Source organism: Leptosomus discolor, unplaced genomic scaffold (genome assembly GCF_034619465.1).
Source record: "Leptosomus discolor isolate bLepDis1 unplaced genomic scaffold, bLepDis1.hap2 HAP2_SCAFFOLD_145, whole genome shotgun sequence".
NCBI lineage: Eukaryota > Metazoa > Chordata > Aves > Leptosomiformes > Leptosomidae > Leptosomus > Leptosomus discolor.
Window position 1 is genome coordinate 41741 of NW_028237742.1, and position 25143 is coordinate 66883.

At 58.9% G+C, this 25143-nt stretch overlaps 1 protein-coding gene across 1 annotated transcript in view; it reads left to right on the forward strand.

The window, feature by feature from the left end:
- The window catches only part of LOC147413131 (IgGFc-binding protein-like), a 50914-nt gene that overhangs the window by 16160 nt on the left and 9611 nt on the right, over positions 1-25143 (forward strand). The window contains exons 8-16 of the mRNA XM_086480613.1: positions 217-784; positions 1355-1554; positions 2957-3098; positions 3652-3983; positions 4570-5143; positions 5731-6329; positions 12533-13097; positions 15208-15711; positions 15775-15851. Coding sequence (XP_086336739.1) covers positions 217-784; positions 1355-1554; positions 2957-3098; positions 3652-3983; positions 4570-5143; positions 5731-6329; positions 12533-13097; positions 15208-15711; positions 15775-15851 — 3561 coding nt within the window. The remainder of the gene's footprint in view (positions 1-216; positions 785-1354; positions 1555-2956; positions 3099-3651; positions 3984-4569; positions 5144-5730; positions 6330-12532; positions 13098-15207; positions 15712-15774; positions 15852-25143) is intronic.

Here is a 25143-nt window from a genome sequence, read left to right on the forward strand (position 1 = left end):
GTGGAGGGGAGACCTCACGCCTACCTCCGTGGCAAAGCCACGCTCATCCCCACTTTGCCTTCCAGTTTCAAACTGGGAGCCATAAATTCACCAGAAGGTTGGTTGGAAGGGGGCTTGGTTTTTTTCCCCCCAAAATGTTTTTCGCTCCGACCTCCACGGCCTTCTCCTCGCCGTGTCCTGGAGGCTCACGGGAGGATCCTTCTCTCCCTATCCCAGGTGGACTCCATCTTCCACAACCTCCCGGCCATCCTGAACGAGGGACGGGTGCGGGTGCACCAACACGGGATAGGCATCCTGCTTCAGACCGACTTCGGCCTCGTCGTCCGCTACGACCTCCTTCACCACGTGTCCGTCGCCGTCCCGCGGAGCTACCGGGGCCACCTCTGCGGGCTCTGTGGCAACTACAACGGCCAACCCGCCGACGACCTCCTCCTCCCCAGCGGCCAACAGGCCCCCAGCGCGACGGCCTTTGCCTCCGCCTGGAAGATGCCCGGTGCCCCCTGCAGCGACGAGTGCTCCGAGAACGACTGCCCCGGCTGCTCGCAGGAGAAGAGGATGGTCTTCCAGGAACCCAACTACTGCGGCATCCTCGCGGCCCCCAAGGGCCCCTTCGAGTCCTGCCACCACCTCGTCAACCCAAGCCTCTACTTCGAAGCCTGCCTCCTCAACCTTTGCCTCGCCGAAGGCGACACCCACGTCCTCTGCCAGAGCGTCCAGAGCTACGCCACCGCGTGCCAAGACGCCGGCGCCACCATTGAGGCTTGGAGGAGACCGTCCTTCTGCCGTAAGTGAGGGTCACGGGTGAAGAAACCTCCTCCGCGTCTCGGGGAGGGGGGGGTTCTCGCGGGGCTTTAACTCGGAGGGACGTTGGGGCCTGCGCCGACCCCCCTCCCCGCCCGTGGGGTGACGCGAGCGGTGCCGTTGGGTTGGGGAAGGACAACGGGAGGCGCCTGGGAAAAGCCACCGCGCTGGCGTTGGGCGGGGGTGGGGGGGTGGGGGGGTGGGATATCAATGGGAAAAGCCACCACAAGCGCCAACCCGGGGCAGGGGTTTTCACCCACGCTCTGGGCAAGCCGGAGAAGCCACGGCGAGCGCCAACCAGCCGGGTGGTCGTTCGGTGTTTTGGGCAAGCGGGAGAAGCCGAGGGAAGCCCCAACCGGGGGGGGGGCGTTTGTTGGGGGTGAAAAGGGGAAAAGCCACCCCCAGTGGCGGCAAGGTGAACTTCTCGCTTGGTGGGGGGGGGGGAAAAGCCACCGCCAAGACGAACTCGCCTGGCTCGGCGCCGGCGCCGGCACCGAGCGGCGCCGGGGTGGCACCGCTCGGTCTTGGGTTGATCCTCTTTTTCTCCTCCCAGCCCTCAACTGCCCGGCCAAGAGCAACTACTCCCTCTGCACCAACCACTGCGCCAACAGCTGCACGGGCCTCCTCGACTCGTCCCGCTGCCCCCAAACCTGCGCCGAAGGCTGCCGCTGCGCCGACGGCTACACCTTCGACGGCCACGGCTGCGTCCCCCAGGACGAGTGCGGGTGCTTTGTGGACGGGGCGTACTACAAGGTAGCCCCCTCCTGGATCTGGGGTGGGATTTTGGGGTGGTTTTCCTCGGGGTTTGGCCTACCGTTTCCCTCCCGCCGGCGTGGCGGCGCGCTGCTCCGAAGGCGCTCGGAGAGAAATAACCGAAACCGAAGCCCAACTCAACATCCTCCATTTTGAGCGGCGAGGAAAAGCGAGGCGTTTCCCCCTCGGTTTTTTCCCATCGCTTGGCACGGAGGTGCTAGCCCAGGTGTAGGCTGTACCAGAGGGTACTAATAGCACCTCGGGGGAAAACGATCCCCAAAAAACCCGACGCAAAATCCTCCGTCTGCTGAGCGAGGATGAAAATCGGGGCATTTCCCGCTCTTTTCGTCGCGCGGCACAAAGCGGGCCCAGAGAGTAATAACATGATATATATCATATCGTATGTATAATAATTGCAAATAATAGATCCTATATATGATATCATCATAATAAATAATAGATCCTAAATGTCATAATAAATAATAGATCCTAAATGTGATATCACAATAATAAATAATAGATCCTAAATATAATAATAAATAATAGAGCCTAAATATTATAATAAGTAATATATCCTATATATATCATAATAATACATAATAGATCCTAAATATAATAATAAATAATAGATCCTAAATATAATAATAAATAATAGAGCCTAAATATAATAATAAGTAATAGAGCCTAAATATAATAAATAATAAATAATTGATCCTAAATATAATAATAAATAATAGATCCTAAATATAATAATAAAGAATAGAACCTATATATGATGTCAGAATAATAAATAATAGATCCTAAATATAATAATAAAGAATAGAACCTATATATGATGTCAGAATAATAAATAATAGATCCTAAATATAATAATAAAGAATAGAACCTATATATGATGTCAGAATAATAAATAATAGATCCTAAATATAATAATAAAGAATAGAACCTATATATGATGTCAGAATAATAAATAATAGATCCTAAATATGATGTCAGAATAATAAATAATAGATCCTAAATATAATAATAAAGAATAAATAATAGATCCTAAATATAATAATAAAGAATAGAACCTATATATGATGTCAGAATAATAAATAATAGATCCTAAATATAATAATAAAGAATAAATAATAGATCCTAAATATAATAATAAAGAATAGAACCTATATATGATGTCAGAATAATAAATAATAGATCCTAAATATAATAATAATAATAATAATAATATTTTCCTTCAGAGGAGGTGGAAAAGGGCAAAGGGACGGGGGGGGGGGATGGTTTCCCCCGCACTTTTTTTTCTCTCGTGCTGAAAGCGAGGCGTCCCTCAGCAGTTCCGCGCCTCCAGCGGGTCGCCAAGCCCGATTCATTTCTATCTCCCCACCCCCTTTCTCCCCCGCAGCCCCACGAGTCGGTCGTGGAGGACGACTGCCACCAGCGCTGCACGTGCGTCCCCGGCGAGGGCTGGATTTGCGGCAGCCACCGCTGCACCGAGGACGAAACCTGTGAAATCCGGGAGGGGTTCTTGGGTTGCGTCAACCAAAGTAAGAAGAAAATGGGGTTTTGCTTGAGGGAGGATTAAAAAAATAAATAAATAAAAGAGAGATTTTGGAGGCAGAGGAGATCCTGGGGGTGGTGTAGATGCTTAGAGGTGGAGGTGGAGGCGGGAAGCCCACAGCAAGGGGAGGTGGAGGCCACAGATCCCACCTCCAGGGGGTCGGCGACGCGCTGGGAGGGTTTTGGAGGAGCGAAGGGCTTCGGGAAAGCCCGCCCTTGGCTTTGCATCCACGCGGGCGTTCGCCGGTAACGGCGGCGGCGGCGGCTTCTTCTTGAAGGGCGGGGGGGCGGCCTTGGGTGAGGAGGACTCCCGCCTCCACGTGACGCGGAGAAAGAAGCGACAAGAAGGGGCGACTCCGGGGGGGGGGGTGTCGTGGCGCCCCGACGGACACCTCGGAGCGGCCAATCCCCTGCCAAAGGCCAAGGCGGGGGCGGGGGGAGCGGAGGAGGCCGGGTGGGACCTCAACGCTGGTGAAGACACGCGGTGACGTGGGATGAGGCCCTCACCAGGACCTCTCCCGCGGTTTCTCCTCCTTCCAGACCCCTGCAAAGCCCTTCGGTGCCGGCCCAGGGAGAGGTGCGAGGAGAAGGACGGCCAAGTCAAGTGTGTCCCGTCCCAGGTCGGCACCTGCTGGGCTTGGGGCGACCCCCACTACCGCACCTTCGACACGTTCACCTACGACTTCCACGGCACCTGCACGTACACCATGGCCGAGTCCTGCGGGAACGACACCAAGTTGGTGCCCTTCAAGGTGGAGGCCAAGAACAACGTCCGCGGCGGCGTGAAGACCGTCTCCTACGTGAGCTTGGCCAACATCGAGGTCTACGGCCAACACGTCTCCATCCGCTGGCGGGAAATCGGCAAAGTCCGGGTGAGTCGACCGAAAACGGAGGGAAAATGGGCCTTTCCCCACCTCTTCTTTCTTTTTTTTTTTTTTCTCATCCATCTCCTCCACCATGTCCAGCGCCTCTTCCTCAAGGCCACCATTAATTTTTTGGGGGCTAAACCCGTCAAACGGGAATGGGGCTTTTTGAAGACGGCGGGAACGCGCTGCCGCGCGCCAGGCAGCCTGAGGTTGGTTCCCCGCCCCTCGGGGAAGCCAAAACCGCCGACAAGCGGCGCCGGCAGGTCTCCGAGAACCTTCAAAGCGGGTGGGACGCCCCCCTGGGAGGTTCGCGGCGGCAGCCGGCGCGCGTGAGGAGTCGGGGCGGGGCGAACCCCAACCGCGGCGAAGGCGGCGACGTCGCGAAACCCGATGATTATTTATGATTTTTGATACCTGGAGCATCTCGGCGGCCCCTGAGGGAGGGTTGGCTCCAAGTTCGGCTCTTGCCAGGAGGGCGCGGAGCTCCCTAAGGGCGGTGACACCCCGCCAGCCACCGCCCGCCGCGGCGAGGGGGGGGAGCGGTGGCGGCGTGACCCGCCGAGCTCACCGTCTTGGCGCTCCCCGCCCGCAGGTGAACGGCGTGGCGACGCTGCTCCCGGTGAGCCTGGAGGACGGCAAGGTGCAGATCCACCAGAGCGGGTTCAGCGCCTTGCTGGTGACGGATTTTGGGCTGCGGGTGGCCTACGACTGGAACTGGCACCTGGTCATCGACCTCCCCAGCAGCTACTACAAGCACACGTGCGGCCTCTGCGGCAACTTCAACGCCAAACCCGACGACGACGTCCCCCGGGGCGGCGCCGACCTCGACGCCCTGGTGGCCTGGGCCAAAGGCTGGAAGGACCCCAAGGACGACGACCCCTTTTGCTGGGATTATTGCGAAGGCGCCTGCCCGGTGTGCGAGGAGGAGAAGAAAGAGCTCTACGGGGGCAACCAGTACTGCGGCCTCATCCGAAAAACCTTCCAGGGGCCCTTCAAGCCTTGCCACGACGTCGTCCAGCCCCAGGATTTCTACCGCAACTGCCTCTACGACGTCTGCATGAACGACGGGGCGAAGAAAATCCTCTGCCAGGTGCTGGAGTCGTACGCCTCCACCTGCAAGAAGCAGGGGGCCGCCGTGGGCGACTGGAGGACGCCCTCGGGCTGCTGTAAGCCACGGGCTTTCCCCCCCCCCCTCCCCAATTCCGGGCGGGGCGGCGAGGTGGTTTATTGGCAAAGAAAGGGGCGGCACAACGGGGTGGTTTATTGGCAAAGAAAGGGGCGGGGGGGAGGCGGGGTGGTTTATTGGCAAAGAAAGGGGCGGGGCAACGGGGTGGTTTATTGGCAGAGAAAGGGGCGGGGTGGTTTACTGGCAAAGAAAGGGGCGGGGCAACGGGGTGGTTTATTGGCAAAGAAAGGGGCGGGGGGGAGGCGGGGTGGTTTATTGGCAAAGAAAGGGGCGGGGTGGTTTATTGGCAAAGAAAGGGGCGGGGCAACGGGGTGGTTTATTGGCAAAGAAAGGGGCGGCGGGGTGGTTTATTGGCAAAGAAAGGGGCGGGGCGGGGGGGCACGGATGGAGCACGCGGTGACGCCCGGGTGCGACGGGCAGAGGCGAACGTCCGCCTCTGGGGCCGTCGGGCGCAAAATAGTCCGGGCGGCCGCGCGGCGCAGGAGCACCCCAGGCGCGGGGCTGTCGCAGGCGAAGCCCTCCCCTCCCCCCCCCCCCCTCTAATGACCTCATTTCCTCCCCCCCCAGCACCCCCCTGCCCCGAAAACAGCCACTACGAAGCCTGCGGCAACGCCTGCCCGGCCACGTGCGTCGACCGGGCCGCTCCCGCCGCTTGCACCCAGCCCTGCGTGGAGACCTGCGCCTGCAACGAGGGCTACGTCCTCAGCGGCGGGCAGTGCGTGGCGGTGGCCAGCTGCGGCTGCACCCGCGACGGCCGCTACTACCGCCCCGGCGAGGAGTTTTGGGGCGACGAGAGCTGCCGGTCGCGGTGCCGCTGCGAGCCGGCGCTGGGCATGGTGGTGTGCAAGGAGGCCGGCTGCAAGGCGGGCGAGAGGTGCGCCGTGGTGAAGGGCGTGCGGCGGTGCGTGGCCCAGACCCACGCCGTCTGCGTGGCCGCCGGCGACCCCCACTACACCACCTTCGACGGGCGCCGCTACGACTTCATGGGCACCTGCGTCTACCAGCTGGCCGCCCTCTGCTCCGACGACCCCTCCCTCGTCCCCTTCGCCGTCACCGTGGAGAACAACAACCGCGGCAACCGCGTCGTCTCCTACACCAAGGAGGTCACCTTGAAGGTCTACAACATGACCCTCAGCCTCAGCCAGGAGCACCCCATGAAGCTCAAGGTCGGGGCTGGGGGGGGGGGAAAAAACGAGGCGCTGGCGAGTTGCGGAGGTCACCGCGTGGCCCTCTGGGCGGGCGGCGAGGTCCTCGGGGGGGCGGGGGGGTGTTTAGGCGAGGCGCGGAGGTCACCGCGCTGACATCGGGCTGGGTTGCGAGGGCGGCGCCCGCGGGGGGCGGCGGCGCGGCCGTCGCGCGGCGCGTGGGTGGGCGGCAAACGCGTCGCCTGGAGGCGGGCTGGGTTGTAAGCTTGTGGCGTGGCGCCTTGGTGGGCTTCCAAAGCGATGAGTGGCATCTTGGTGGGCTCCCAAGGTGTTGGGTGGTGTCTTGGTGGGCTCCCAAGGTGTTGGGTGGCGTCTTGGTGGGCTCCCAAGGTGTTGGGTGGCGTCTTGGTGGGCTCCCAAGGTGTTGGGTGGCGCCTTGGTGGGCTCCCAAGGCATTGCGTGGCACCTTGGTGGGCTTCCAAGTCGATGAGTGGCATCTTGGTGAGCTCCCAAGGTGTTACACGGCGTCTTGGTGGGCTCCCAAGGTGTTGGGTGGCGTCTTGGTGGGCTCCCAAGGTGTTACACGGCATTTTGGTGGGCTTCCAAGTCGTTGCGTGGAGTCTTGGTGAGCTCCCAAGGTGTTGAGTGGCGCCTTGGTGGGCTCCCAGGGCGTTGCGTGGTGTCTTGGTGGGCTTCCAAGTCGATGAGTGGCAACTTGGTGGGCTTCCAAGTCGATGAGTGGCATCTTGGTGGGCTCTCAAGGCGTTATGCGGTGTCTTGGTGGGCTCCCAGGTTGTTGTGTGGTGTCTTGGTGGGCTTCCAAGTCGATGTGTGGCATCTTGGTGGGTTCCCAGGGCGTTGCGTGGCATCTTGGTGGGCTTCCAAGTCATTGCATAGCATCTTGGTGGGCTCTCAAGGTGTTATGCAGGGTCTTGGTGGGCTCCCAGGGCATTGCATGGTGTCTTGGTGGGCTTCCAAGTCGATGAGTGGCAACTTGGTGGGCTTCCAAGTCAATGAGTGGCATCTTGGTGGGCTTCCAAGTCGATGAGTGGCAACTTGGTGGGCTCTCAAGGCATTATGCAGTGTCTTGGTGGGCTCCCAGGGCATTGCATGGTGTCTTGGTGGGCTTCCAAGTCATTGCATGGCATCTTGGTGAGCTCCCAAGGTGTTGGGTGGCATCTTGGTGGGTTCCCAGGGCATTGCATGCCTTCTTGGTGGGCTTCCAAATTGTTGCCTGGCATCTTGGTGGGCTTCTCAGGTGTTACATGGCTTCTTGGTGGGCTCCCAGGGCGTTGCGTTGTGTCTTGGTGGGCTTCCATGTCAATGAGTAGCATCTTGGTGGGCTCTCAAGGCATTATGCAGCGTCTTGGTGGGCTTCCAAGTCATTGTGTGGCGTCTTCGTGCGCTCCCAAGGTGTTGGGTGGCATCTTGGTGGGCTCCCAAGGTGTTACACGGCATTTTGGTGAGCTCCCAAGGTGTTGGGTGGCACCTTGGTGGGCTCCCAAGGCGTTGAATGGCCCCTTGGTGGGCTCCCAAGGCATTGCGTGGCCCCTTGGTGGGCTACCAAGGCATTGCGTGGCGCCTTGGTGGGCTCCCAGGGCGTTGCGTGGCGCCTTGGTGGGCTTCCAAGTCGATGAGTGGCATCTTGGTGGGCTCTCAAGGTGTTGGGTGGCATCTTGGTGGGCTCTCAAGGTGTTGGGTGGCGTCTTGGTGACCTCCCAAGGTGTTACACGGCATCTTGGTGGGCTTCCAAGTCGTTGCGTGGTGTCTTGGTGAGCTCCCAAGGTGTTGGGTGGCGTCTTGGTGGGGTCCCAGGGCGTTGCGTTGTGTCTTGGTGGGCTTCCAAGTCGATGAGTGGCAACTTGGTGGGCTCTCAAGGCGTTATGCGGTGTCTTGGTGGGCTCCCAGGGCGTTGCGTGGTGTCTTGGTGGGCTTCCATGTCAATGAGTAGCATCTTGGTGGGCTCTCAAGGCGTTATGCAGTGTCTTGATGGGCTTCCAAGTCATTGTGTGGCATCTTGGTGGGCTCCCAAGGTGTTGGGTGGCATCTTGGTGGGCTCCCAAGGTGTTACACGGTATCTTGGTGGGCTTCCAAGTCATTACATGGCATCTTGGTGGGCTCCCAAGGTGTTGGGTGGCGTCTTGGTGGGCTCCCAAGGTGTTACACGGCATCTTGGTGGGCTTCCAAGTCGTTGCGTGGTATCTTGGTGGGCTTCCAAGTTGTTGTGTGGCATCTTGACGGGCTTCTCAGGTGTTACACAGCATCTTGGTGGGCTTCCAAGTCACTGCGTGGCATCTTGGTGGGGTCCCAAGGTGTTGGGTGGCGTCTTGGTGGAGTCCCAAGGTGTTGGGTGGCGTCTTGGTGGGCTTCTCAGGTGTTACACGGCATCTTGGTGGGCTCCCAAGTTGTTGCGTGGCGTCTTGGTGGGTTTCCATGTCGTTGCATGGTGTGTTGGTGGGCTTCCAAGTAGTTGTTTGGCATCTTGATGGGCTTCTCAGATGTTACACGGCATCTTGGTGGGCTTCCAAGTTGTTGTGTGGCGTCTTGGTGGGTTTCCAAGTCGTTGCATGATGTCTTGGTGGGCTCCCAAGGCATTGAGTGGCATCTTCATGGGCTTCTCAGGTGTTACACGGCATCTTGGTGGGCTCCCAAGTCATTGCGTGGCATCTTGGTGGGTTTCCAAGTCGTTGCATGGCGTCTTGGTGGGCTCCCAAGGTGTTGTGTGGCGTCTTGGTGGCCTCCCAAGGTGTTAAATGGTGTCTTGGTGGGCTCCCAAGTCATTGCGTGGCATCTTGGTGCGTTTCCAAGTCGTTGCATGGTGTCTTGGTGGGCTTCCAAGTTGTTGTGTGGCGTCTTGGTGGGCTCCCAAAATGTTACACGGCATCTTGATGGGCTTCCAAGTTGTCGTGTGGCATCTTCATGGGCTTCTCAGATGTTACACGGCATCTTGGTGGGCTTCCAAGTTGTTGTGTGGCGTCTTGGTGGGCTCCCAAAATGTTACATGGCATCTTGGTGGGCTTCCAAGTTGTTGTGTGGCATCTTGGTGGGCTCCCAAGGTGTTACACGGCATCTTGGTGGGCTTCCAAGTTGTTGTGTGGCGTCTTGGTGGGTTTCCAAGTCGTTGCATGGTGTCTTGGTGGGCTTCCAAGTTGCTGTGTGTCATCTTGGTGGGCTTCCAAGTTGTTGTGTGGCATCTTGGTGGGCTTCCAAGTTGTCGTGTGGCATCTTGGTGGGCTTCCAAGTTGTCGTGTGGCGTCTTCGTGGGCTTCCAAGTTGTCGTGTGGCGTCTTGGTGGGCTTCCAAGTTGTCGTGTGGCGTCTTGGTGGGCTTCCAAGTTGTCGTGTGGCGTCTTGATGGGCTTCCAAGTTGTCATGTGGCGTCTTGGTGGACTTCTCAGATGTTACACAGCATCTTGATGGGCTTCCAAGTTGTTGTGTGGCGTCTTGGTGGGCTTCTCAGATGTTACACAATATCTTGGTGGGCTCCCAAGTTGTTGTGTGGCATCTTGGTGCGTTTCCAAGTCGTTGCATGGTGTCTTGATGGGCTTCCAAGTTGTTTTGTGTCATCTTGACGGGCTTCTCAGGTGTTACAGAGCATCTTGGTGGGCTTCCAAGTTGTTGTGTGCTGCCTTGGTGGGCTCCCAAGTCATTGCGTGGCATCTTGGTGGGCTTCCAAGTTGTTGTGTGGCATCTTGGTGGGCTCCCAAAATGTTACATGGCATCTTGGTGGGCTTCCAAGTTGTTGTGTGCCGCCTTGGTGGGCTTCTCAGGTGTTACACGGCATCTTGGTGGGCTTCCAAGTTGTTGTGTGGCATCTTGATGGGCTTCTCAGATGTTACACAGCGTCTTGATGGGCTTCCAAGTTGTCGTGTGGCGTCTTGGTGGACTTCCAAGTTGTCGTGTGGCATCTTGATGGGCTCCCAAAATGTTACATGGCATCTTGGTGGGCTTCCAAGTTGTTGTGTGGCGTATTGGTGGGCTCCCAAGGTGTTGGGTGGCGTCTTGGTGGGCTCCCAAGTCATTGCGTGGCATCTTGGTGCGTTTCCAAGTCGTTGCATGGTGTCTTGGTGGGCTTCCAAGTTGCTGTGTGTCATCTTGGTGGGCTCCCAAAATGTTACACGGCATCTTGGTGGGCTTCCAAGTTGTCGTGTGGCATCTTGATGGGCTTCCAAGTTGTTGTGTGGCATCTTGGTGGGTTCCCAAAATGTTACACGGCATCTTGGTGGGCTTCCAAGTTGTCGTGTGGCATCTTGGTGGGATCCCAAGTTGTCGTGTGGCGTCTTGGTGGGCTCCCAAGGTGTTGGGTGGCATCTTGGTGGGCTCCCAAGGTGTTAAATGGTGTCTTGGTGGGCTCCCAAGTCATTGCGTGGCATCTTGGTGCGTTTCCAAGTTGTTTGTGGCATCTTGGTGGGCTTCCAAGTTGTTGTGTGGCATCTTGATGGGCTTCTCAGATGTTACACAGCATCTTGGTGGGCTTCCAAGCTGTTGTGTGGCATCTTGATGGGCTTCTCAGGTGTTGGGTGGCATCTTGGTGCGTTTCCAAGTCGTTGCATGGTGTCTTGGTGGGCTTCCAAGTTGTTGTGTGGCGTCTTGATGGGCTTCCAAGTTGTTGTGTGGCGTATTGGTGGGCTCCCAAGTCGTTGCATGATGTCTTGGTGGGCTCCCAAGGCATTGAGTGGCATCTTGATGGGCTTCTCAGGTGTTACACAGCATCTTGGTGGGCTTCCAAGTAGTTGTGTGGCATCTTGATGGGCTTCTCAGGTGTTACACGGTATCTTGGTGGGCTTCTCAGATGTTACACAGCATCTTGGTGGGCTTCCAAGTTGTCGTGTGGCGTCTTGGTGGGCTTCAAAGTTGTCATGTGGCGTCTTGGTGGGCTCCCAAGGTGTTAAATGGTGTCTTGGTGGGCTCCCAAGTCATTGCGTGGCATCTTGGTGCGTTTCCAAGTCGTTGCATGGTGTCTTGGTGGGCTTTCAAGTTGTTGTGTGGCGTCTTGGTGGGCTCCCAAGGTGTTGGGTGGCATCTTGATGGGCTCCCAAGTTGTCGTGTGCCATCTTGGTGGGCTCCCAAGTTGTTGTGTGGCATCTTGGTGGGCTTCCAAGTTGTTGTGTGGCATCTTGATGGGCTTCCAAGTTGTCGTATGGCGTCTTGGTGGGCTCCCAAAATGTTACATGGCATCTTGGTGGGCTTCCAAGTTGTTGTGTGCCGCCTTGGTGGGCTCCCAAGTCATTGCGTGGCATCTTGGTGGGTTTCCAAGTCGTTGCATGGTGTCTTGGTGGGCTTCCAAGTTGTTTGTGGCATCTTGATGGGCTTCCAAGTTGTTGTGTGGCATCTTGATGGGCTTCTCAGATGTTACACGGCATCTTGGTGGGCTTCCAAGTTGTTGTGTGGCATCTTGATGGGCTTCTCAGATGTTACACGGCATCTTGGTGGGCTTCCAAGTTGTTGTGTGGCATCTTGATGGGCTTCTCAGATGTTACACGGCATCTTGGTGGGCTTCCAAGTTGTTGTGTGGCGTCTTGATGGGCTTCCAAGTTGTTGTGTGGCGTCTTGGTGGGCTCCCAAGGTGTTGGGTGGCATCTTGGTGGGCTCCAAAGGTGTTACATGGTGTCCTGGTGGGCTCCCAAGTCATTGCGTGGCATCTTGGTGCGTTTCCAAGTCGTTGCATGGTGTCTTGGTGGGCTTCCAAGTTGTTTGTGGCATCTTGGTGGGCTTCCAAGTCATTGCGTTGCATCTTGGTGGGCTTCCAAGTTGCTGTGTGTCGTCTTGGTGGGCTCCCAAAATGTTACATGGCATCTTGGTGGGCTTCCAAGTTGTCGTGTGGCGTCTTGATGGGCTTCCAAGTTGTTGTGTGCTGTCTTGGTGGGCTTCTCGGGTGTTATATGGCATCTTGGTGGGCTTCCAAGTTGTCGTGTGGCATCTTGGTGGGCTTCCAAGTTCTCGTGTGGCGTCTTGGTGGGCTTCCAAGTTGTCATGTGGCATCTTGGTGGGCTTCCAAGTTGTCGTGTGGCATCTTGGTGGGCTTCCAAGTTGTTTGTGGCATCTTGGTGGGCTTCCAAGTCATTGCGTTGCATCTTGGTGGGCTTCCAAGTTGCTGTGAGGCATCTTGGTGGGCTCCCAAAATGTTACACGGCATCTTGGTGGGCTTCCAAGTTGTCGTGTGGCGTCTTGGTGGGCTTCCAAGTTGTCCTGTGGCATCAACCCCCGCCCCGGTCCCCCTCCCAGGTTGACGGGCTCCTGCTGGACCTCCCCTTCAACCACGCCGACAAGCTCCGCGCCTACCTCCGCGGCTCCCACGCCGTCATCAAGACCGACTTCGAGCTCCTCGTCACCTTCGACTGGCACAGCTACGCCCGCCTCGCCCTCCCCACCACCTACGCCCGCGCCGTCTGCGGCCTCTGCGGCGACGCCGACGGCGACCCCGCCGACGACCTCGCCCTCCCCGACGGCCGCCCCGCCCCCGACGAGCTCCGCTTCGCCGACGCCTGGAAAGTGGCCGACGTCCCCGGCTGCCGGGCCGGCTGCGCCGACGGCTGCCGCGTCTGCTCCGAGGCGGAGAAGCGCCCTTACCGCGGCGACAAGCACTGCGGCCTCCTGGTCAAAAAGGGGGGGCCCTTCGCCGCCTGCCACCCCGCCCTCGACCCCGACCCCTACTTCCAGGACTGTCTCTTCGACACCTGCCTCTACCAGGGCCACCAGGAGGCCGCCTGCCGCGCCATCGCCGCCTACGGCGCCGCCTGCCACGCCCGCCGCCTCGCCGTCAGGCCCTGGCGCAGCGCCGCCTTCTGCAGTAAGGGGGGGCGGCGGGGGGCGGGGGGGGGGGCGGGGGGGGGGAGGGGGGCGGGGGGTGGGAGGGGGGCGGGGTTGGGGGGGGGTTGGGGGGGGTTGCACGCGCGGGCGGTGGGCGGCCGGCGGGGGCGGGTTGGGGGTCGCGGGGGGGGAGTTGGGGGTCGCGGGGGGGAGTTGGGGGTCACGGGGGGCGGAGGGGGGCGGGGTTGGGGGGGGGGGTGGGGGGTTGCACGCGCGGGCGGTGGGCGGCCGGCGGGGGCGGGTTGGGGGTCGCGGGGGGGGAGTTGGGGTCGCGGGGGGGGGAGTTGGGGGTCGCGGGGGGAGGAGGGGGGCGGGGGGGGGGAGGGGGGCGGGGGTTGGGGGGGGGTTGGGGGGGGGTTGGGGGGGGTGAGGGGTTGCACGCGCGGGCGGTGGGCGGCCGGCGGGGGCGGGTTGGGGGTCGCGGGGGGGAATCGGGGGTCGCGGGAGGGTTGGGGGTCGCGGGGGGAATCGGGGGTCGCGGGGGGGGAGTCGGGGGTGGCGGGGTGGGGGTTGGGGGTCACGGGGGGGAATTGGGGGGTCATGCGTGCGAATCGGGGGTCACAGGTGCAAATTTGGGGCTCGTGCGTGAATTGGGACTCGCTCGTGCAAATTGGGGGTCACACACATGACGATTTGGGACTCACACCCCCAAACTGGGGCTCACACACACGAGGATTTGGGGCTCACACACCCAAACTGGGGCTCACACACCCGACGAGTCGGGGCTCCCACCCCCAAATTCAGCCTCACACCCCCAAATTCGGGGCTCACACACACGAGATTTCGGGGCTCACACACACGAGGATTCGGGGCTCACACCCCCAAATTCAGCCTCACACCCCCAAATTCGGGGCTCACACGCCCGATGATTCGGGGCTCGCACGCACGAGGATTTGGGGCTCACACACCCAAACTGGGGCTCACACGCACGACGATTTCGGCGCTCCCACCCCCAAATTCGGGGCTCGCGCGCCCGACGATTTCAGGCGCTCCCACCCCCAAATTCGGCCTCACACTCCCGACAATTCGGGGCTCACACGCACGACGATTTTAGGGGCTCCCACCCCCAAATTCAGCCTCACACCCCCAAATTCGGGGCTCGCACGCACGACGATTTCAGGCGCTCCCACCCCCAAATTCGGCCTCACACTCCTGATGATTCGGGGCTCACACGCACGACGATTTCGGGGCTCCCACCCCCAAATTCGGCCCCACACCCCCAAATTCGGGGCTCACACACACGAGGATTCGGGGCTCACACCCCCAAATTCGGCCTCACACCCCCAAATTCAGGGCTCGCACACATGACGATTTCAGGCGCTCCCACCCCCAAATTCGGCGCTCCCACCCCCCAAATTCGGCCCTCCCACCCCCAACGATTTCAGGTGCTCCCACCCCCAAATTCGGCCTCACACCCCCAAATTCGGGGCTCACACGCACGAGGATTTGGGGCTCACACGCACGACGATTTCAGGCGCTCCCACCCCCAAATTCGGCCTCACACCCCCAAATTCAGGGCTCGCACACACGACGATTTCAGGTGCTCCACCCCCAAATTCGGGGCTCACACACACAACGATTTCGGGGCTCACACGCCCGACGATTCGGGGCTCGCACGCCCGACGATTTCAGGCGCTCCCACCCCCAAATTCGGCCCTCCCACCCCCAAATTCGGCCTCACACCCCCAAATTCGGGGCTCACACACACAACGATTTCGGGGCTCACACACCCGACGATTCGGGGCTCACACACACAACGATTTCGGGGCTCGCACGCCCGACGATTCGGGGCTCGCACGCCCGACGATTTCAGGCGCTCCCACCCCCAAATTCGGCCTCCCACCCCCAAATTCGGCCCTCCCACCCCCAAATTCGGCCCTCCCACCCCCAAATTCGGCCCTCCCCGCTCCCGACGCTTCGCGCCTCCCCCCCGCCCGGGCCCCTTGGCGCTCCGCCGGCGGCGCTCGCTGCCTCCCCTCTCCTCCTCGCACGGCGGCGCGGGGGGCGCGGCGGGGAGCGTTCGGACCCCCTCAACTCCATCTCTCCCCCCTCCCCCCCCTCCCCCCCCCTCCCCCCTCCCCCCCCCCCAGGCCACCCCTGCCCCCCGCACCAGCACTACGAGCTCTGCGGCCCCTCCTGCCCGCCCACGTGCCGCGGCCTGGCCGAAGCCGAGGAGTGCGACGACGCCCCGGCCTGCGCCGAAGGCTGCTTCTGCGACGCCGGCTACCTCCGCAGCGGCGCCGCCTGCGTCCCCCCGGCCCGCTGCGGCTGCTGGCACGCCGGCCGCTACCGCCGGGCGGGCGAGGAGTTCTTCGCCGACGCCGCCTGCGCCGAGCGCTGCGCCTGCCGCCCCGGCGGCGCCGTCGAGTGCCGCCCGGCGGGGGGCTGCGGCGAGGGCGACGGGTGCGGGGGGCGAGACGGGGAGCCGGGCTGCCGCCCCCGCGCCTGCGGCCGCTGCGAGGTGCGGGGGGCCCTCGCCCACCGCACCTTCGACGGCCGCCCGCTCCGCTTGGCCGGCGCTTGCGCCTACACCCTGGCGGCGGTGGAGGTGGAGGAGGAGGAGGAGGAGGAGGAGGAGGAAGGCGGCGATGGCGGCGCCGAGGACCCGCCGGTGGCCTTCGCGGTGGTGGTGGAGAAGGGGAGCGGGGCGGAGGGAGGCGGCGTGCGGAGGGTGCTGGTCACCGTGCGCGGGGTCACCGTGGCCATGGCCCGGGGAGACCGGTGGGAGGTGACGGTGAGTGGGGCGGATTCCTGGGGGGGGGGGGGGGTGGGGGGGAGGGGGGGGGGGAGGGGGGGATGGGACACAAAAGGGCTTTGGGGGGGGGGACACAGAAGTATTGGGGGGGGGGGAAAGAATGGCTGTGGGGTGGATTGGGGGGGGTGGGGGGGAGGGGGGGGGAGGGGGGGATGGGACACAAAAGGGCTTTGGGGGGGGGACAGAAGTATTTGGGGGGGGGAAAGAATGGCTGTGGGGTGGATTGGGGGGGGTGGGGGGGAGGGGGGGATGGGACACAAAAGGGCTTTGGGGGGGGGGGACACAGAAGTATTGGGGGGGGGGAAAGAATGGCTGTGGGGTGGATTGGGGGGGGGGGTGGGGGGGGGGGGGGGAGGGGGGGATGGGACACAAAAGGGCTTTGGGGGGGGGGGGACAGAAGTATTTGGGGAGGGGGGGGGAAGAATGGCTGTGGGGTGGATTGGGGGGGGGGGTGGGGGGGGGAGGGGGGGGGATGGGACACAAAAGGGCTTTTGGGGGGGGACAGAAGTATTTGGGGAGGGGGGGGGGAAAGAATGGCTGTGGGGTGGATTGTGGGGGGGGACGGAGCGGCTTTGGAGGGGATAAAGGGGCTTTGGGGGGGACAGAAGCATTTTGGGGGGACAGAATGGCTTTGGGGGGACAGAATGGCTTTGGGGGGACAAAAGGGCTTGGGGGGGGGACAGAACCATTTTGGGGGAACAGAGCTGCTGTGGGGCGGCTTCTGGGGGGGGGACGGAGCGGCTTTGGGGGGATAAAAGGACTTTGGGGGGGACAGAACCATTTTGGGGGACAGAGCCGCTGTGGGGCGGCTTCTGGGGGGGGACAGAACCACTTTGGGGGGACAGAATGGCTTTGGGGGGGACAAAAGGGCTTTGGGGGGACAGAAGCATTTTGGGGGGGAAAGAACCGCTGTGGGGCGGCTTCTGGGGGGGGGATGGAGCGGCTTTGGGGGGACAAAAGGGCTTTGGGGGGGACAGAACCATTTTGGGGGGGACAGAGCCGCTGTGGGGCGGCTTCTGGGGAGGGACAGAGCGGCTTTGGGGGACAAAAGGGCTTTGGGGGGGACAGAACCATTTTGGGGGGGACAGAGCCGCTGTGGGGAGGCTTCTGGGGGGGGACAGAGCGGCTTTGGGGGGACAGACCTGCTTTGGGGTGCAAAGCGCAGCCTGCAGGCTCCGCCGTAGCTCGTAAGGGCTGGGTTTTTTTTTTTGGGGGGGGGGGCACAGGGGGAGGTGTAAGGGCTGCTTGGGGGGGCAAGGCCTGTTTTGGGGTGCAAGGTCTGTTTTGGGGTGCAGAACAGGACGTGGGGACCCTGGTTTGGGGAGCAAAGCTGACCTTGGGGTGCACAGCAGGACGTGCCAACCCCGTTTTGGGGTGAAAACCTGGCGTTGGGGTGCACAGCAGGGCATGTAATCCCTGTTTTGGGGTGAAAACATGACTTTCGGGTGCATAGCAGGGGGTTTCAACCCCATTTTGGGGTGAAAACCAGCCTTTGGGGTGCCAACCCCACCTTGGGGGTGCACAGCAGGGGGTTTCAACCCCATTTTGGGGGGTGTCCCCCCCATTTTGACTTTGGGGTGCCAACCCGACCTTGGGGGTGCACAGCAGGGGCTTTAAACCCCATTTTTGGGGTGAAAACCTGACTTTGGGGTGCACAGCAGGGCGTGTAATCCCTATTTTGGGGTGAAAACCTGATTTTGGGGTGCACAGCAGGGGGTTTCAACCCCATTTTGGGGGTGAAAACCTGACTTTGGGGTGCACAGCAGGGTGTCCAAACCCATTTTGGGGTGAAAAATTACTTTGGGGTGCACAGCAGGGGGTTTCAACCCCATTTTTGGGGTGAAAACCTGCCTTTGGGGTGCACAGCAGGGGGTTTCAACCCCATTTTGGGGGGTGTCCCCCCCACTTTTGGGGTGAAAACCTGCCTTTGGGGTGCACAGCAGGGCGTGTAATCCCTATTTTGGGGTGAAAACATGACTTTGGGGTGCACAGCAGGGGGTTTCAACCCCATTTTGGGGTGAAAACGTGACTTGGGGGAGCACAGCAGGAGGTTTCAACCCATTTTTGGGGTGAAAACCTGACTTTCGGGTGCACAGCAGGACGTGCCAACCCCATTTTGGGGTGAAAACCCGACCTTGGGGTGCACAGCAGGGGGGTTAAAAGCATTTTTGGGGTGAAAACGTGACTTTGGGGTGCACAGCAGGGTGTGCCAACCCGATTTTGGGGTGAAAAACCTGACTTTGGGGTGCCCACCCCACCTTGGGGGTGCACAGCACGGGGTTTAAACCCCATTTTTGGGGTGAAAAAGTGACTTTGGGAGCACAGCAGGGGGTTTCAACCCATTTTGGGGTGAAAACCATCCTTTGGGGTGCTCACCCCACCTTGGGGGTGCACAGCAGGGGGTTTCAACCCCATTTTTGGGGTGAAAACCTGCCTTTGGGGTGCACAGCAGGGGGTTTCAACCCCACTTTGGGGGTTGTCCCCCCCATTTTTGGGGTGAAAACCTGCCTTTGGGGTGCACAGCAGGACGTGCCAACCCCATGTTGGGGTGAAAACCTGACTTTGGGGAGCACAGCAGGGGGTTTCAAACCCATTTTGGGGTGAAAACCATCCTTTGGGTGCACAGCAGGGGGTTTCAACCCCATTTTGGGGTGAAAACCTGCCTTTGGGGTGCAAACCTGACTTTGGGTGCACAGCAGGATGTGCCAACCCCATTTTGGGGTGAAAACCTGGCTTTGGGGTGCACAGCAGGATGTGCCAACCCCGTTTTTGGGGTGAAAACCTGGTGTTGGGGTGCAAACCCGACCTTGGGGTGCACAGCAGGATGTGCCAACCCCATTTTGGGGTGAAAACCTGGCGTTGGGGTGAACAGCAGGGCGTGTAATCCCTATTTTGGGGTGAAAACCCAACGTTGGGGAGCACAGCAGGGGGTTTAAACCCATTTTTGGGGTGAAAACCAGCATTTGGGGCGCACAGCAGGGGGTTTCAACCCCATTTTGGGGTGAAAACCTGCCTTTGGGGTGCCAACCTGACATTGAGATGCACAGCAGGGCGTGTAATCCCTATTTTGGGGTGAAAATGTGACTTTGGGGTGCACAGCAGGGTGTGTAATCCCTATTTTGGGGTGAAAACCTGACTTTCGGGCTCACAGCAGGGGGTTTCAACCCCATTTTGGGGGGTGTCCCCCCATTTTTGGGGTGAAAACCTGCATTTGGGGTGCAAACCTGACTTTGGGGTGCACAGCAGGACGTGCCAACCCTATTTTGGGGTGAAAACCAGCCTTTGGGGTGCCCACCCCACCTTGGGGGCGCACAGCAGGGGCTTTAAACCCCATTTTTGGGCTGAAAACCTGCCTTTGGGGTGCACAGCACAGTGTCCAAACCCATTTTGGGGTGAAAACGTGACCTTGGGGAGCACAGCAGGGGGTTTCAACCCACTTTTGGGGTGAAAACGTGACTTTGGGGTGCACAGCAGGGGGTTTCAACCCATTTTTGGGGTGAAAACGTGACTTTGGGGAGCACAGCAGGGGTTTTCAACCCATTTTTGGGGTGAAAACCTGACTTTGGGGTGCACAGCACAGTGTCCAAACCCATTTTGGGGTGAAAAATTACTTTGGGGTGCACAGCACGTGGTTTCAACCCCATTTTGGGGTGTGTCCCCCCCACTTTTGGGGTGAAAACCTTCCTTTGGGGTGCAAACCCGACTTTGGGGGTGCACAGCAGGGGGTTTCAACCCCATTTTGGGGGTGAAAACCTGCCTTTGGGGTGCCAACCTGACCTTGAGGTGCACAGCAGGATGTGTAATCCCTATTTTGGGGTGAAAACCTGCCTTTGGGGTGCACAGCAGGGGGTTTCAACTCCATTTTGGGGGGTGTCCCGCCACTTTTGGGTGAAAACCTGCATTTGGGGTGCAAACCTGGCTTTGGGGTGCACAGCAGGATGTGCCAACCCCATTTTGGGGTGAAAACCTGGCGTTGGGGTGCACAGCAGGGCGTGTAATCCCTATTTTGGGGTGAAAACCCAACGTTGGGGTGCACAGCAGGGGGTTTCAACCCCATTTTGGGGGTGAAAACCTGACTTTGGGGAGCCAACCTGACCTTGAGATGCACAGCAGGGCGTGTAATCCCTATTTTGGGGTGAAAATGTGACTTTGGGGTGCACAGCACAGTGTCCAAACCCATTTTGGGGTGAAAACGTGACCTTGGGGAGCACAGCAGGGGCTTTCAACCCATTTTGGGGGTGAAAACCTGCCTTTGGGGTGCACAGCAGGGAGTGTAATCCCTATTTTGGGGTGAAAACATTACTTTCGGGCTCACAGCAGGGGGTTTCAACCCCATTTTGGGGGGTGTCCCCCCCACTTTTGGGGTGAAAACCTGCCTTTGGGGTGCCAACCGCACCTTTAGGGTGTACAGCAGGGGGTTTCAACCCCATTTTGGGGTGAAAACGTGACTTTGGGGTGCACAGCAGGGTGTGTAATCCCTATTTTGGGGTGAAAACATGACTTTCGGGCGCACAGCAGGGGGTTTCAACCCCATTTTGGGGGGTGTCCCCCCACTTTTGGGGTGAAAACCTTCCTTTGGGGTGCAAACCTGACTTTGGGGTGCACAGCAGGGGGTTTCAACCCCATTTTTGGCTGAAAACCTGCCTTTGGGGTGCACAGCAGGGGGTTTCAACCCCATTTTGGGGTGAAAACCTGACTTTGGGTGCCAACCTGACCTTGAGATGCACAGCAGGGCGTGTAATCCCTATTTTGGGGTGAAAATGTGACTTTGGGGTGCACAGCACAGTGTCCAAACCCATTTTGGGGTGAAAACGTGACCTTGGGGAGCACAGCAGGGGGTTTCAACCCATTTTTGGGTGAAAACCTGCCTTTGGGGTGTCAACCCGACCTTTAGGGTGCACAGCAGGGGGTGTAATCCCTATTTTGGGGTGAAAACATGACTTTTGGGCGCACAGCAGGGGGTTTCAACCCCATTTTGGGGGGTGTCCCCCCCATTTTGGGGGTGAAAACCTGCCTTTGGGGTGCCAACCCGACCTTGGGGGTGCACAGCAGGGGCTTTAAACCCCATTTTTGGGGTGAAAACCTGGCGTTGGGGTGCCAACCCCACCTTGGGGGTGCACAGCAGGGGGTTTAAACCCCATTTTGGGGGGTGTCTCCCCCACTTTTGGGGTGAAAACCTTCCTTTGGGGTGCAAACTTGACTTTGGGGTGCACAGCAGGGGGTTTCAACCCCATTTTGGGGGCGAAAACCCGACCTTGGGGTGCACAGCAGGATGTGCCAACCCCATTTTGGGGTGCAAACCTGGCATTGGGGTGCACAGCAGGGGGTTTAAACCCCATTTTTGGGGTGAAAATGTGACTTTGGGGTGCATAGCAAGGGGTTTCAACCCATTTTGGGGGTGAAAACCTGCCTTTGGGGTGCCAACCTGACCTTGAGATGCACAGCAGGGCGTGTAATCCCTATTTTGGGGTGAAAACCTGACTTTGGGGTGCACAGCAGGGTGTCCAAACCCATTTTGGGGTGAAAAATTACTTTGGGGTGCACAGCACGTGGTTTCAACCCCATTTTGGGGGGTGTCCCCCCCATTTTGGGGTGAAAACCTGCCTTTGGGGTGCCAAACCCCACCTTGGGGGTGCACAGCAGGGGCTTTAAACCCCATTTTTGGGGTGAAAACCTGGTGTTGAGGTGCACAGCAGGGCGTGTAATCCCTATTTTGGGGTGAAAAACCTGACTTTGGGGTGCACAGCAGGGGGTTTAAACCCATTTTTGGGGTGAAAACCTGACTTTGGGGTGCACAGCAGGAAGTGCCAACCCCATTTTGGGGTGAAAACATGACTTTGGGGTGAAAACCTGCATTTGGGGCGCACAGCAGGGGGTTTCAACCCCATTTTGGGGGTGTCCCCCCCATTTTGGGGTGAAAACCTGCCTTTGGGGTGCCAACCCCACCTTTAGGGTGTACAGCACGGGGTTTCAACCCCATTTTGGGGTGAAAACGTGACTTTGGGGTGCACAGCAGGGCGTGTAATCCCTATTTTGGGGTGAAAACATGACTTTCGGGCGCACAGCAGGGGGTTTCAACCCCACTTTGGGGGGTGTCCCCCCCACTTTTGGGGTGAAAACCTTCCTTTGGGGTGCAAACCTGACTTTGGGGTGCACAGCAGGGGGTTTCAACCCCATTTTTGGGCTGAAAACCTGCCTTTGGGGTGCACAGCAGGGGTTTCAACCCCATTTTGGGGGTGAAAACCTGACTTTGGGGTGCCAACCTGACCTTGAGATGCACAGCAGTGTGTGTAATCCCTATTTTGGGGTGAAAAACCTGACTTTGGGGTGCACAGCAGGGTGTCCAAACCCATTTTGGGGTGAAAAATTACTTTGGGGTGCACAGCAGGGGGTTTCAACCCCACTTTGGGGGTGTCCCCCCCATTTTGGGGTGAAAACCTGCCTTTGGGGTGCCAAACCCCACCTTGGGGGTGCACAGCAGGGGCTTTAAACCCCATTTTGGGGGTGAAAACCTGGCGTTGGGTGCACAGCAGGGCGTGTAATCCCTATTTTGGGGTGAAAAACCTGACTTTGGGGTGCACAGCAGGGGGTTTAAACCCATTTTTGGGGTGAAAACCTGACTTTGGGGTGCACAGCAGGAAGTGCCAACCCCATTTTGGGGTGAAAACATGACTTTGGGGAGCACAGCAGGGGGTTTCAACCCATTTTGGGGTGAAACCCATCCTTTGGGGTGCACAGCAGGGGGTTTCAACCCCATTTTGGGGGGTGTCCCCCCCATTTTTGGGGTGAAAACCTGCATTTGGGGTGCAAACCTGACTTTGGGGTGCACAGCAGGACGTGCCAACCCTATTTTGGGGTGAAAACCAGCCTTTGGGGTGCCCACCCCACCTTGGGGGCGCACAGCAGGGGCTTTAAACCCCATTTTTGGGCTGAAAACCTGCCTTTGGGGTGCACAGCACCGTGTCCAAACCCATTTTGGGGTGAAAACGTGACCTTGGGGAGCACAGCAGGCGGTTTCAACCCACTTTTGGGGTGAAAACGTGACTTTGGGGTGCACAGCAGGGGGTTTCAACCCATTTTTGGGGTGAAAACGTGACTTTGGGGAGCACAGCAGGGGGTTTCAACCCATTTTTGGGGTGAAAACCTGACTTTGGGGAGCACAGCAGAGTGTCCAAACCCATTTTGGGGTGAAAAATTACTTTGGGGTGCACAGCACGTGGTTTCAACCCCATTTTGGGGGTGTCCCCCCATTTTGGGGTGAAAACCAGCCTTTGGGGTGCCAAACCCCACCTTGGGGGCGCACAGCAGGGCTTTAAACCCCATTTTTGGGGTGAAAACCTGGCGTTGGGGTGCACAGCAGGGCGTGTAATCCCTATTTTGGGTGAAAAACCTGACTTTGGGGTGCACAGCAGGGGGGTTAAACCCATTTTTGGGGTGAAAACCTGACTTTGGGGTGCACAGCAGGAAGTGCCAACCCCATTTTGGGGTGAAAACATGACTTTGGGGAGCACAGCAGGGGGTTTCAACCCCATTTTGGGGTGAAACCCATCCTTTGGGGTGCACAGCAGGGGGTTTCAACCCCATTTTGGGGGGTGTCCCCCCCACTTTTGGGTGAAAACCTGCCTTTGGGGTGCCAACCCCACCTTTAGGGTGTACAGCACGGGGTTTCAACCCCATTTTGGGGTGAAAACGTGACTTTGGGGTGCACAGCAGGGCGTGTAATCCCTATTTTGGGGTGAAAACATGACTTTCGGGCGCACAGCAGGGGGTTTCAACCCCACTTTGGGGGGTGTCCCCCCCACTTTTGGGGTGAAAACCTTCCTTTGGGGTGCAAACCTGACTTTGGGGTGCACAGCAGGGGGTTTCAACCCCATTTTTGGGCTGAAAACCTGCCTTTGGGGTGCACAGCAGGGGGTTTCAACCCCATTTTGGGGGTGAAAACCTGACTTTGGGGTGCCAACCTGACCTTGAGATGCACAGCAGGGCGTGTAATCCCTATTTTGGGGTGAAAATGTGACTTTGGGGTGCACAGCACAGTGTCCAAACCCATTTTGGGGTAAAAACGTGACCTTGGGGAGCACAGCAGGGGGTTTCAACCATTTTTGGGGTGAAAAACTGCCTTTGGGGTGCACAGCAGGGTGTGTAATTCCTATTTTGGGGTGAAAACATGACTTTCGGGCACACAGCAGGGGGTTTCAACCCCATTTTGGGGGTGTCCCCCCCATTTTTGGGGTGAAAACCTGCATTTGGGGTGCAAACCTGACTTTGGGGTGCACAGCAGGACGTGCCAACCCTATTTTGGGGTGAAAACCAGCCTTTGGGGTGCCCACCCCACCTTGGGGGTGCACAGCAGGGGCTTTAAACCCCATTTTTGGGCTGAAAACCTGCCTTTGGGGTGCACAGCACAGTGTCCAAACCCATTTTGGGGTGAAAACGTGACCTTGGGGAGCACAGCAGGGGGTTTCAACCCATTTTTGGGGTGAAAACCTGCCTTTGGGGTGCCCACCCCACCTTGGGGGCGCACAGCAGGGGCTTTAAACCCCATTTTTGGGGTGAAAACCTGGCGTTGGGGTGCACAGCAGGGCGTGTAATCCCTATTTTGGGGTGAAAAACCTGACTTTGGGGTGCACAGCAGGAAGTGCCAACCCCATTTTGGGGTGAAAACATGACTTTGGGGTGAAAACCTGCATTTGGGGCGCACAGCAGGGGGTTTCAACCCCATTTTGGGGGTGAAAACCTGACTTTGGGGTGCCAACCTGACCTTGGGGTGCACAGCAGGGCGTGTAATCCCTATTTTGGGGTGAAAACTTGCATTTGGGGTGCACAGCAGGACGTGCCAACCCCATGTTGGGGTGCAAACCTGACTTTGGGGTGCACAGCAGGGTGTGTAATCCCTATTTTGGGGTGCAAACTTGACTTTGGGGTGCACAGCAGGGGCTTTCAACCCCATTTTTGGGGTGAAAACCTGCCTTTGGGGTGCCCACCCCACCTTGGGGGCGCACAGCAGGGGATTTCAACCCCACTTTGGGGGGTGTCCCCCCCATTTTGGGGTGAAAACCTGCCTTTGGGGTGCACAGCAGGGTGTGTAATCCCTATTTTGGGGTGAAAACCTGACTTTGGGGTACACAGCAGAGTGTCCAAACCCATTTTGTGGTGAAAACGTGACCTTGGGGAGCACAGCAGGGGGTTTCAACCCATTTTTGGGGTGAAAACCTGCCTTTGGGGTGCACAGCAGGGTGTGTAATCCCTATTTTGGGGTGAAAACATGACT